The 12,329-nt window shown below is 45.1% G+C and overlaps 1 protein-coding gene and 1 long non-coding RNA gene across 9 annotated transcripts in view; one reads left to right on the top strand and one right to left on the bottom strand.

Moving 5' to 3' along the window:
* Positions 1–217: 217 nt before the first annotated feature.
* On the bottom strand, positions 218–4,029 carry LOC137855695 (uncharacterized). Of its 2 annotated transcripts, none has more exons than XR_011095901.1 (2): positions 3,899–4,029; positions 218–2,829 (listed from the first exon to the last, which is right to left on the bottom strand). It is a non-coding gene; the product is annotated as an uncharacterized lncRNA (long non-coding RNA). The 2 variants fall into 2 exon arrangements; XR_011095900.1 differs by lacking the exon at positions 3,899–4,029 and adding an exon at positions 3,474–3,591.
* TBC1D1 (TBC1 domain family member 1) overlaps positions 3,535–12,329 on the top strand; it is a 110,586-nt gene continuing 101,791 nt past the window's right edge. For 5 of the 7 annotated variants that reach the window (XM_068680096.1, XM_068680100.1, XM_068680101.1 and 2 more), the window contains exons 1-2: positions 3,535–3,670; positions 10,730–11,244. In XM_068680096.1, coding sequence (XP_068536197.1) covers positions 10,828–11,244 — 417 coding nt within the window. In that variant the 5' untranslated portion in view covers positions 3,535–3,670; positions 10,730–10,827. Of the gene's footprint in view, positions 3,671–4,012; positions 4,152–4,363; positions 4,512–10,729; positions 11,245–12,329 lie in introns of those variants that run through there. The other 2 variants (XM_068680097.1, XM_068680098.1) reach the window with 2 other exon arrangements.

Here is a 12,329-nt window from a genome sequence, read left to right on the forward strand (position 1 = left end):
CGTTCTAATGAAAGTCAACACCAGCTGTAAACATTTGATCCAGTAGGAAATCATGCCTGTGGGGGTGGGGAGGAAATGCCTGTTGACTAAGGAGAAATTACCCCAGTACTTACAGCTCTGCCACAAGAATAAAAGCAGGGCAATGCTGTAAGGCTAGACTGATGCATTTCACTTGAAGGTTATTCGTTTGTTTACTAGTCACAGCTTAAAACCACCCTTGAATTTATTTTCATTTTTATTTCAGTAAACCTTATGAAACAGTTCAGACAGAAGTAAGCAAACACATTTCATCTTCCTTGCAGTCTGTGAACTTCATCCACAGCATGGCATGAAAAATACAAGTACTGTACTTGGGTTGCAGAAGGATTTATTTGAGACTTTTGCTGTATAACAACCAACCAGCCAGGGACAACTGGAATTCACTATAAAAATTTAATAGATAAGCAATTATTCTCATATTCATAAAGTATGTTTAAATCTGTAACTAATTTGTTTACAACATTTTCATAAACTTCCTGCTTGCTATTGCTTTCCAAAGTTCTGGTGCTTGTGCTTTTTATTTTGACACACCAGCGATATGCAAACCTTACATCCTCGCTTAACAGCCACTGTGAGCAGTGACATTAAACAGGGCAGGACCATTTGTTAAGCACCCACATAAATCTTTACAAGATTAGGGACTTTTAGGACACCGTGGCAGAGGGCACCTAGATGCCACATATTATGTGGCACATTAATTGTAAATACTAATCACCAACAAAACTGTTCTCTGCCCACAAGTACAAAATAAATCAAAGGTAATCTTCATCTTTTGTACTACGTAAGTACACAAATCCATCAAGGATAGTGTTCCTGTCCAACTTCCAAGTGGAAGCCAATGTTTCTCTTTTGAATAGCGATTGCCAGGTCACCAAAATGAGGCTACGCACCACCAGAACATTGTGCATAACGGGGTGAGCCTATTAAACTACCTAATCATCTCCTAACATCCACCTAAATAAAATGCAATATGAGTGGTGGTGGCATAGCAACAACAGCTCCCAAACAAAAGGAAAAGCTTGAAATGCTCACACAATCGCTGGTAAGTCATTTGCAGATGTATTTATGGGAGTGAAGGGGAGGGAGGATTTATCATGAAATCTGAAAGGGCTGCAGGCAGGATCTGTAACAGTCGCTCAGCTCTTTCATGACACTTTACTCATGATGACTGGTAACAGAAAGCCTCTTGTCTAGGAAGATAACCACCGAGAAAAGTTGCTGTCACGCATTTTTACAGAATATTAATCAGGCAAACATGACATAGTAAACAATACATTCCAATAAATTTTGTTTATGGAATGTCTGGAACCATGTATAGAGAGTGTCTGGAGATACAGTGTCATTGGACAAGAATGTCGTGCTTTATCAGGAGCTCATTTAAGTCAAAGGACTACAAAACAGTGTCGGGTCCTTAATGAGGTACTAAATTGATGCACACAAATCACAAAGACTTGAACTTTTTTTTTTCTTTTTTAACAATAGAACTAGAAATTGATTAATATGATTACCCAGGGGGAAAGCATAGACACTTCTAATGCAAGCACAGCATAGGTACCCACCTTCTAAGTCATAATCCAGATTGTTACTGCTCAGCTGTTGGCTAACTGTGGAGGAACTTCAGCTCTGAAAGTATCTTGGGTGGAAACTTTAGACTTCCTGTTTGCTTAGCCGTGCTTCAAAGGGTGAATCCACAATCACAGCTGCCCAAAGTTCTGCCTCTCCCCCTGCACAGATGTATTCAGCCTAAATTTCACTGATCTGCTTCGTGCTGGTCTACAAACCTACCTCAGCTAGGATCAAATGACCAGATGCTGCTCTTAGTCTTGAAGAAAAAACAAAACAAAACACAGATACATAAAGACTTACCGTTTCAGAAAACCAAACAGAATTAGGAAGTCTGGTGTTCAGAGCTTTCACCTGAATACAGAGATTCTGATTTGGTATATTACATGTTCCTGGAACGCATGGAAGCATTTACTTCTCATGGACTCGAACCTATGACCCCCTTCTAGTTTTCTTCTTGTTTTCACAAATCAAACTTTTTTTTTTCCCCTATATACTTTACCATTTCAGCAGGAAATAGGGAGAAGGAATGCTGTCCAACGTATCCTTGAGGTTCATCATTAGGAAACTTCCATGGAGAGTAGGTCGAACGTTCTGCTCAGGCCAAGCAGAAAACAAAATGGTCTTGCTGCATCCTGGGTAAATGCGTCACAGATGTACAAGTCAGAACGATCTTTTTGTTCTTCAAATACAGTATGCAAATACTTATCTGCAGGAAAGCACAGCTGTTATATCATGAGGATGGTGAACCATATCTTGCAGCCCTAGGAAAGGTGCTAAAACCAGAAACAGAAGGTGACTTAATGCACAACCCTATTTCTCTGTATCATTTTAGGTACCTCATAGAATTTTTGTTACATGGACTTTTAAATTAGTTTTGAAAAAACTAGAGTAGATGAAACTATTAAACCAATGTAAGTATAGTTCTTATCAGGGGCATTTCTCTTTGCGCATGAAATACTCTATCTTAAGTAATTTGACAAAAAACACGCAAGGCAAAGAATTAAAACTCATGAGCTAAGAATAATAGAAAAAGTAAAAGAGACCCCCGTGAATGAGATCAGTCACAGTCCAACTTCTTTCTCAGCTATCCGGGAGGAGAATGAAGAGAGGATTTGTATTTGTGGTGCTCTAGACTTCTGTTGATGATCAGGGCTTTTCCAAGCAGGAAGACATAGCCTTGTAGGATCCTTATCTGTTTCATTATCACCTTCTGAAAGGCAAAAGCTGTAAAAAAAAAAAAGTCTTCCTAAAATCCCAGTTTGATAATCTGGGATTATGTTAGTCTTGGCCAAAGTGCTGGAGCTGTGTAATTGGGGATTGCAGTTTGTTGTCTTCCATAACATGATTGACTACTAGGGGCATGAAATGCTCAGGCTGCAGGTTTAAAGCAAGTAAAAGGACTTGTCTCAGGTGCTAAGGTTGGCAGCTGGTAGCTCTACGTACCATTGTCCTTAGCTGTGATGGTTTCAAGACACGAGACAGGCGAGGCTTGCAGGGGTGGCATTCCTTGGGGATGCCACTGAAAGCATGAGGTGCTCCTGTGTCTGAACCCTGCGTCTGAAGGAGGAGCAGCAAGCCACAAACAAAGTACAGGCTGGGAACAACTGCTCCGAGCGAGCTGCTGCATTCATACTTTCACCCACACATCATCAATCCTATAAAAGTACACAGAGCAAGCAGAAGCCATGTAGATACAACCACTGCGCTCTTTGCAAGTACGGGACGTGCTTAGGGACCGAACCGCGGCTTGTTTGTCATAATCTGGGGAAACGCTGCGCTAGGATTTGACAGCCTACTTAATTACTTCCCTCATGGAGCAGTGCACGTTAGCAGCGGAACAAATTTTCCGGAGCAAGCTTTGATTCCACTTAAACGCAAGCAAACCAGCCGCCTCGGTGCCAAGAAGAGCCGGAATTAATTGAGAGCCAGAGCGGGCTGCAGAGCCGGGACGCAGGGTGCCTCGGCCATCTGGAGAGCAGCGTAATTAAGTCCCCGGACCCCTAATTGCTGAGGCGGGCTGGCAGCACGAGGCCCAGCTGCTGCCAGCCCTGCCAGGGGCGAGGAGGTGAGGCTGAGAGGGTCAGGGCTGTGCTGGGACCTGGGGGGGGGGGGGGGGTCCACACACAGCGCCGGGCCCAGCTCCCTGAGGCGATTTCCTTCCACAGCCCCTCCAAGCGCTGCAACTTGTGGTAACTTCGCGCCCACCTGAGTCCCCCTAACCCCCCCCCCAAACCTCCCCGGCTCCCTCTGGGGGCCGCCACCCCCCTGCTCCCCGCCCCGCTGCTATTTTTACCCTCGGAGGCTGCAGCGTGAGGCGGCTGCGGAGCCTCGGCCCTGCCCTGCCCGCCTCAGGTGCGGGCGGCCCCGGGCTCGCCTCTCCCCGGGCGGTACCAGCAGGCGGCGGCCACAGGGAGCCATCTCGGGAGCCTCCTGCCCCCTGCCGAGCCCTCCCTCAGCCCCTTGGCGGCTCTGTCCTCTCCCCTCAGCGGCAGCGGGCGGGCGGCGCTGCCTCCTCGCAGCGAGCACATCCTGTGGTGGCGGCGGCGGTAAGAGGCGGCCCCGCTGAGGGACCGGGGGTGCGGGGGGAAGGCTGCTCGCTGCTGGGCTGGGAGGAGGAGGAGAAGAAGGGCGGCTGGGGGCTGGGAGGAAGAGCAGGAGTGCGGGCGAGCCGCCCCCAGAGTGCTGCCAAAATGCCCCCCCCCCCCACCCCCCCCGCGGGGCTGCGGGCACCCGGCTGCACCCCGTGGCCGCCCCGAGCCGCTCGGCTGGGCTGAGTTAAGGCAGCGCTGAGGGCTGGGTATAACTCTCCTTCTCCTTCCTCGTCCTTCACTGCGGGACGCCTCGGTGTAACTCTGCCACAGCCCGGTCCTGCCCGGAGCAGCCCCACAGCGACTCGCCCCCGGAGGGTAACGCCAAAGCTTTGTGACTCCCTCCCCCCCCCCCCCTCCAGCCTTTCTGTCCCTTTAACCTTAAGTTTTAACTTAACGAAGGAATGAGCTCCCCGTGAGGTGTTCCTGAGGGGTAGGAGCCGTGTGGTTATTTATAGAGGGGGTAGGAGAGGCTGAGACCTCGCTCGTGTGCTGTGTGTGGGCGCCGGGGCCGGCTGCTGCAGGAGCCTTCGTGGGAGAGGTGCTGCTGCCTGCACCAGGGGCTGAGCGGGACCTCCAGGGCCAAAATTAATAAAATGGACACTTCATAAAGCTCAGACATTGCTCAGCCGGTGAATGAGCTTATGCCTTTAACACTTGCAAGGGATGAGATGGAAAATCAGCACAGCTCAGTTTGTAGAAACACTGGAAGTCACAGGTAACATGCAAAGGCAGAAATATGTGCAGGTGAGGAAAATGGCAGGTTGGCAGGAAGGCCGAACAGATTCAATGGTATATGGACCTCTTGGCACTTTTTTCGCTCCATAATTTGGTTAACTGAAAAATTGGATGTGAGGATTTTGGCTGTGGAGATGCAATTGAATGAAATGAAGCGGGATGTGGGATGCAATTGACCAAGCGAGCTTTCTGTTACAAAGATTTGCTTAATTGCACTGCAGCGGTAGGACAGCCTAATTTTGGTCAGGTCAGCGTGAGGCTGGCTCAGAAGCATCCAAGCTCCAACCTCAGTCATTACAATATTACTTTCTGTGGGCTGTACTGGGGAAGTAGCAACAGATGTCAAGGCTGGGAATGGTAAGCTGTTTTCTTCATCTGGTAGGTGATTGCATGTTTATAATTCAGAATATATTACCATTTTGCTTTACTCTTTCCTTGCTATCAACCTATTTAATTGCTTATAACCTATTTGAGGAGTGAAATAAATGCTGGCTGCATAGGCAAATACTTTTAGGTGTGCTTATTTCCACAAAACCAAACAATTTGCTTGGAGTACGTGGCAGAACATTATTCAGGGTCATGTCCAAAGCTGCTGAAGGCATCGAAAAGACTCCTTAAAAAGTCAGCATTTAATGCAAGCATGTGAATAAAGAATGGAAATTAAAAATAACTTGTGAGGCAAACTGACTTCTGGATTTGTACATGATGTTACTCACAACAAGTGGTTCCAGGAGGAAACAGCACGTAGTAAGCGACTGTCAGATAAAAAGAGCAACCTTGTAAAGGAAGAGCACTTTGTGATTCCAATGACAGTTTGGGTTAAATTTGAGCTATTTGAAAAGTTGAGGCAACCTGTAGCATGATACCTGAATGGCCTTACTTCTTTAGAGAAAACAAGCCAGAAGTGTTGGTTGAAGCTGCAAGAAGAAAGATGGGGCTCACAACCAGCTGCCCCAGAGAGCGACCTAATGGATGCTGTGCTGTGACACCAACAGAGAGATTTGTTTCATGTGGCGACGTAGAAGGACCCCTTCTCAGCAGTGTCCATATCACGACATACATAATACATGCTCCGATTTGTATTCTGCATTTCCTGCTAGGTGGATAGAAAAATCTGTCAGCATGAGTGAAGCCAATGTAAATCTCGGTTAGGGATCAGAGGGAGAGAGAGGAGTGGTATTTCATTCTGGCTTGCTTTCCAGAGTTCTGGCTGCAGGCCAGGGCTCCTCATAATCCTCGACTGGGATGATATTTCTGCTAAAATAATCAGTGGTGAAGTGCAGTCAGTACCAGTGCCTCTGGTTCCATTTGTCGGGAGGGCTCAGCGCTAATGCCCTGCAGGGAAGAGCTGAACAAATCTGTGTTCTCTGGGACCAGCTGTTCTTCACGGGACCTTGCTGCGTGGCTGGAAGTGTTGCTTGGCTTCTTCAAGGGGAAGCAGCAAATGGACCTACAGAGACTGTGCTGTCAGCAGCTAGATGTAGGATAGTTACACGGTTGTCTCGGATGAACTGCAAAGGCTGAGGAAGCGGGGGTCTTTGTTCAGCAGCCCCCAGGCCAAACTCCTGGTTTCATCACTGATGTGCAGAAGCCCTGACTGCTGCCTGCCTTGGCACAGTGTGAACTCAGCAGTTCTGATGTGTGTCTGGGACTTCTGGCTGCTTCTGCATCAAATTTAGCCTAGGCCAGGAGAAACAAAGGATGAAGGATAGCTCTTAACCACTGTTGCAGTTCCTGCTTTCCTTGGTTCGTGTATGTACTTGAAGTTCAGGACAGTCTCTCCCCTTTTTATGTGGTTTTCTGTATTAGCCTGAGTCCATCCCAAAGCTGCCCAGATTCTTTCCAGCAGCAAAAAGGTAATTTTTATTGCCCCACACTGGAAACAATGCGTATTAACCATATAGGTTCACTGTACAGCCTGTTCTCTGTACCCAAAAGGATTTTCCTTCCTAACCTCAAAGCTGACCCTGACCTCATCTAACCAAACTATACACAAAGTCTTCACCTTGTCCTCATGATCAAGTCTTAGCTCTCTTGGGATGAGGTGAGTTTTGAGAACAACTGTCCTGCGTGATGTGCGGCTGCTTAGCCACGTACATTCCTGCAGAGACAGCCTGGGCTCCAGAGGGTCGAGTACTGATTTTTGTAGCTCTTGCCTTCAAACTGTCCTGCCATCACGCTGGCTTCTTGCTGGTGGCATCTCTTTTATTTTCTGGTGTTGTAAAAAGGTGAGAATACAACCTAATTTGGGAAATTTAGAGTCTGAAGTGTATGTGTTTTTAAGCACAGTATCGGATTTTGCTAGAACAGGCTTTATCAGCACAGTGTCTCATGCTGTCTAAACCTGTTTCCCCCCTGTGACAAGTGGTTGAGTTGATCACATTGAAGGAAAAGTTAAGGACAGAGTACAACCATGCTCTTCTGTGTATCTTTCACATTAGTGCCAAGTCTGCTGTCCCCAAGTACAGAAGGTGGTATTGAGTTTGTTGGTATGGTTTTGCAGGGTTTGTTAGGCATAATTCTTTGACACCTGACTTGTGATAGCCTAAAAGTAGTGCCGGGGCATGCAGCTTTGAATCCAACATGCAAGCAATACACAAAAATTATTTCATTTTTGTACTGCTTTTATTCATGTCACTGTATCACAGTGTCACATTTCATGGGGGATGAGCTGGGTGGCAGCACCCAGAGGAGGGTGAAGGTGCTGTGGTGTCAGGGCAAACAGACAGGCTCAAGGCACAGCCACTCTTCAGTTATAAGGTGGGCTTAATTTCATGGCTAGGAATAGGCCTGTGGAGGTGATCAGAACTATTTTTAGGTCTAAATTCATCAAGGACATAAATACTCAAAGTGCAACCTTAGTCCTCGGTGTAAACGTAAAGGATTTTAACCTGAGCAATGTGCAATGGGTATAATTTCTGGTGGGATTTGAGTGTAAATTAAGATAAAGGTGGCAGCAGGAGCGTAAATGTCTGGGAAAAGGGAGACAACATGCAGCACCGTGCGGTACAGAGCGCAGGGGGGTTGGTCTGGAGACCTCTTGGTGCTGCTAAATCTGTGCTCTGAGAAGCTGCACTTTTAGCCCCTCTCCTAGAAAACATTCTAACTTCTAGTTCACTGTTTTGATTTAGTATCAACTGTTTTTCTTTAGAAATACCAAATGCAGAGGCCAGAGTATTTATGTTGTCAACTTTGCAAGGTGTTTATTTTGTTGAGAAGAGATGGATGCCAAGAAGCTTTGCATTTATATGAAATACATTCCAACAGCACAGTGTTTGTTGAAGTATGACAGAGTATTGACCTGTTTATTTAAAATATTGTTCGGTCCTTGTAGCTGGAGCTCAGAATGATGTATTATGCTGTGATATGTAATCCTATTTGGGGCTGCAGCCCTTTGTAGGCCTAAGGTAAAAAAGCATGGTAAATGATGGTGCTCCCAAGGAAACTTCTCTTTCTTAGGAAGTTGACTTAAATGACAATAACTTTGTATTTTTACATGCACTTTATTTGTTTTCTTCTTTAAAAACAAAAGCAAAAAGGGTTCTGAGAAACCAATTGAGAAATATGGTTACAAAGAGGATGTGGCTAATCAGTCATCATCTGTTCAGCCGCTCACTCCTCCTGGTTTTCAACTGAGAATCGAGTTCTGGTAGGCTTTTTTGTCCTCAGGTTATTATGTGTGCTGCTAAACAACAAGAACACTAAAACCTATTGATGGATTTTTCATGCATTTTGGATTGTGCACCGTTATAGACATGAATGAATCCAGGCTTCCTTGCAAGATGTTGACCTATATTTCACTGTTATGTTCAAGGAGAACAAATTTGTAATAGTGTGTCAAAGAGGAAGAGAAGATACTGCTTCCTGACAGATGCAAAACCGTAATGATAACTGAGCGTAGCACTTCGTGTTGATAAGGTGTAAAAATACTTCTTGAAGCATATCCCATACCATGCAATGCATGTGTATCTATCTCACGAAAGCTGGGTGTCTTCTTGCTTGGGAAACAAACTAGTAAAAACGTTTTAGTGTACTTGAAATGAGGTATATAACTCCTACCCATACACGTGTGCACATATAGAAAGGCTTTTTAAAAACTTGTTCCATGCTTTTAGCATGCTGCTTATACAAAGACTTTGTCAGTGTCTTTAAATTCCTGTGCTATTGGATTCTCTTTCTGAATTTGGTGTCCTTGGAACTGGCAGTGTTGCTACAGAGTTCATCTCATAAGATGCAGAAGTTCCCAAAAGGTAAATCTACCCAAACACACGGCTTCTGCAAGTCTCTTGTGGTTCTGCAGTGACTGGCGAACTGGAAAACCTTCTCCCCATTTAGGCATCTGCAAATCAGTTGCATCTTAAGCACTTGTTTAGTTTAAAATGAATTTCCATCTTGAAATTGTCTTTTTTTAAAAAAAAAAAAAAAATCTTAAAATTTGTCTTCTTTTTCAACAAAGGTGAAGTACTGCTGGAAAATATTTTCAGTTTGAAAATATTTGTGCAAGGACAAATAAAGGACAAAGTTTGGTGAAAACTCGTGAGAAAAATCCTGCTATTTTTGCCCGCGGTTGTAGATGAACAAAGAGCAGCAATACTGTTGCCACAGTAAACAGATGCCATTTATTAAATACTTGTTCAAATATAATTAAAAATGTTTTGTCAGGAGTTCTTGGGACTGCTCGTGTTGTTTTTAATAGGTCTTCCATGGGAAACTTTCAGAAGGCTGAGGGTAAGCTCGTGTCATGGTATTTAGATGTAGGCAATTATAGGCCTGTCAGCTTCCCATCAGTCTCACGCAGAATAATGCAACAGCTGAAACCAGATTCAATTAATAAAGAGTTAAAACACGGTAATGTACCGAATGCCAAGCTGTGTGTTTTCCTAGACCGTGTTTTGCAGAACTAAATGGGTAGATAAATGCAAGTACTGGATTTTTTTGACTGTTCCTGTACATTTATCATTTTAGTAGTGGTGTATATGCTGGGTATAACTGGGTTATAAGAGGGCAATGTGTGACTTGGTTCCAGTTGATAATTGAGACAATTAAAATGATACAATATCAACGTGGCAAACATTACGTATTCTGGCTGGCCGACAAGGCCCTAAAACACAGCCACAAATTGTGAATCCTCGCCTGCCTTTTAGGGGGCTCCTACAAGGATTGTCGCTCCTCTGTGCCATCCGACAGGTGTGTTAGCGATGGGTCAGTTGGCTGCAGTTAGCTTTTACACATGACAAAGATTTCTGGGGTGTTAGCTAATGAGAAAGGTCTGCTTGATCAGCAGACGACACACAAGAAAACAACTCCATGTTAGGGGCTAAGTTCAAGCTCATCCACCCGTGAACAAGAGAGATGACCTTTTCTTCTTTCATTTTCTTTTAAATGTGAAAGTGTCTCAGCAAGCATTGATTGCAAATGGCATGCAGGTTATAATGCTAATCTGAGTCCTTTCTCCAATAATGGGATTGATGAAGGCCGATGTGATCCACACCTGCCTGGCCATGAAACAAAAACAAACTAAAGAGAAGGCGCACTCTTGCGTTTAGTTACTCATTAGATGATTTAACAGGGGTTACAAGAGTAGCTTTCTTAATCAGGACCGAGCTTTTTACAAGCAATATATTTAGTGCTATTATGTTTGTTGCACAGTAAGGCCCAAGGTATGGGAAATGTGCAGGTATGTCACGGCAGACGGTCAGTATGTCTCTTCTGATATTATTCTGTTAAATATTTGTGTTGCTGACAGTTCATTTTTAATAGGGTTGCAGCACCTACATAACTCTCTCTTTTCCTTTCAGATTTCTTCTGTTCCTTAATTAAGGAGCCATCCAGAAATTGTCATTCCATGGAACTGATGTGCTGGTGAATTAGTCCGGGATCCCTAAAGGATTGTAAAATGGAGCCAATAACGTTCAAAGTTAAAAAATGCCAAGCACCTGGGGACTTCTCGGCAAGTTTCAGCCTCCAGTTTGTTGGCTCTCTGCCAGTGCATTCCCTGACCACCATGTCCATGCTGCCGTGGGTTGTGGCAGAGATCCGGACGCTCAGTACCAAGTCTCCCAAAGAAGACCCTGGCACTAGCCAAATCCGGCTCTGTGTTTCACCAGCGAGCTTGCGATGTGAACCGGACATGGGGAAAGACCAGCAGTGGGATCCGTTGATTTGCTCCAGTTTGTTTGAGTACAAGCCACAGCAGGTCCACAAGCTGATCCACAACAGCCAAGATCCCAGCTACTTTGCCTGTCTGATAAAGGATGGAGCAGCAAATCAGCAAAGTATCTGCTACGTGTTCAAAGCTGATGATCAAACGAAAGTAAGTAAAAAGGAAAAAAAAAAATAATACCACAGGAAGCAACCCTCATAATCACACTTAAGAACATGTTCTTGTTGTGTTATCTGATGCTTCACAGAGTGTGATGTAAGTGGAGGAGCTGACACTACTTCTTTTAAAATGGAGTTGCTTTTGTGCTGTTAGAAACTTCCCTCCACAGTGTAAGATTTTAAGGTTGCATTTATAACTGAAGACTTTACCTCTTTAGAACTCACCAACAGGCTTCACTTTACTTGAGGTTAATGGTTCTGCTGAATTTGAACTGGTCAGTGTGTGAAGGGAAAGGTGTGTAAATTGGCAGGATCAGAGCCTGAGTTTTGTTGTCTTAGAAGACACTTGGGGTACGAGCTGAAATCTTGGTCCTTGAGTCAGTGAGAGTTTTTCTGTTGATGTCACTGGGGCTAGGGTTTCACCCTTGAGTCATTGTGAACTTTATCTAATCCTACAGTCAGACCTCTCAAATTTCTGTTTTCCTGAGTTGAGATCTGTGTGACTGGGGAAGAGAGGCGCCTCCTTTCTCAGAAGAAGGAAGGAATGGGCTGGAGCCTCACAACGTAGCGTACCCTGAGACACAGGTCACTGTGAGCCTCTTCCCAGCTCTGCAATCCACGTGGTGGCAGAGAGAGGAAGAGAGGCCACAGCGCGGTGCTGCATGTCTGTGACCTGCGGGCTTGCTGCTGCTTATTGCAAGATAGGAGTCACACGTGTAAATGTCAGACTGTGGGTGAAATTCAGCTCTGTCTGCATGCAAATCGTGTCCTTGCTGACAAGGTTGCGGCATTAAAAATAGACGGTTGGCTCTTTTGTTTGAGAGTAATGTGAGACAGGAACTGTCTGAGTGAAGAAGGTGAGCAGGGTTTTGCACAACGCTATTGCGGCAGGTCGAGCTGCTGTGGGCAAAACAGGGACATGTCCTTCACCTTTGGAAGGTAGGCTCCAGTGATCATGCTGGAAATCAGCATCTTGTGAGGCTTTTTTTGCCTTGTGACAGATGTCCTGCTGAAGCACCTTGGAGGTGTTAAGCAAATATACACTGCACGTGGGATTTATGCCAACCTGCCCAATAG

The sequence above is a fragment of the Anas acuta genome, chromosome 4, assembly GCF_963932015.1.
Source record: "Anas acuta chromosome 4, bAnaAcu1.1, whole genome shotgun sequence".
NCBI classification, from domain to species: domain Eukaryota; kingdom Metazoa; phylum Chordata; class Aves; order Anseriformes; family Anatidae; genus Anas; species Anas acuta.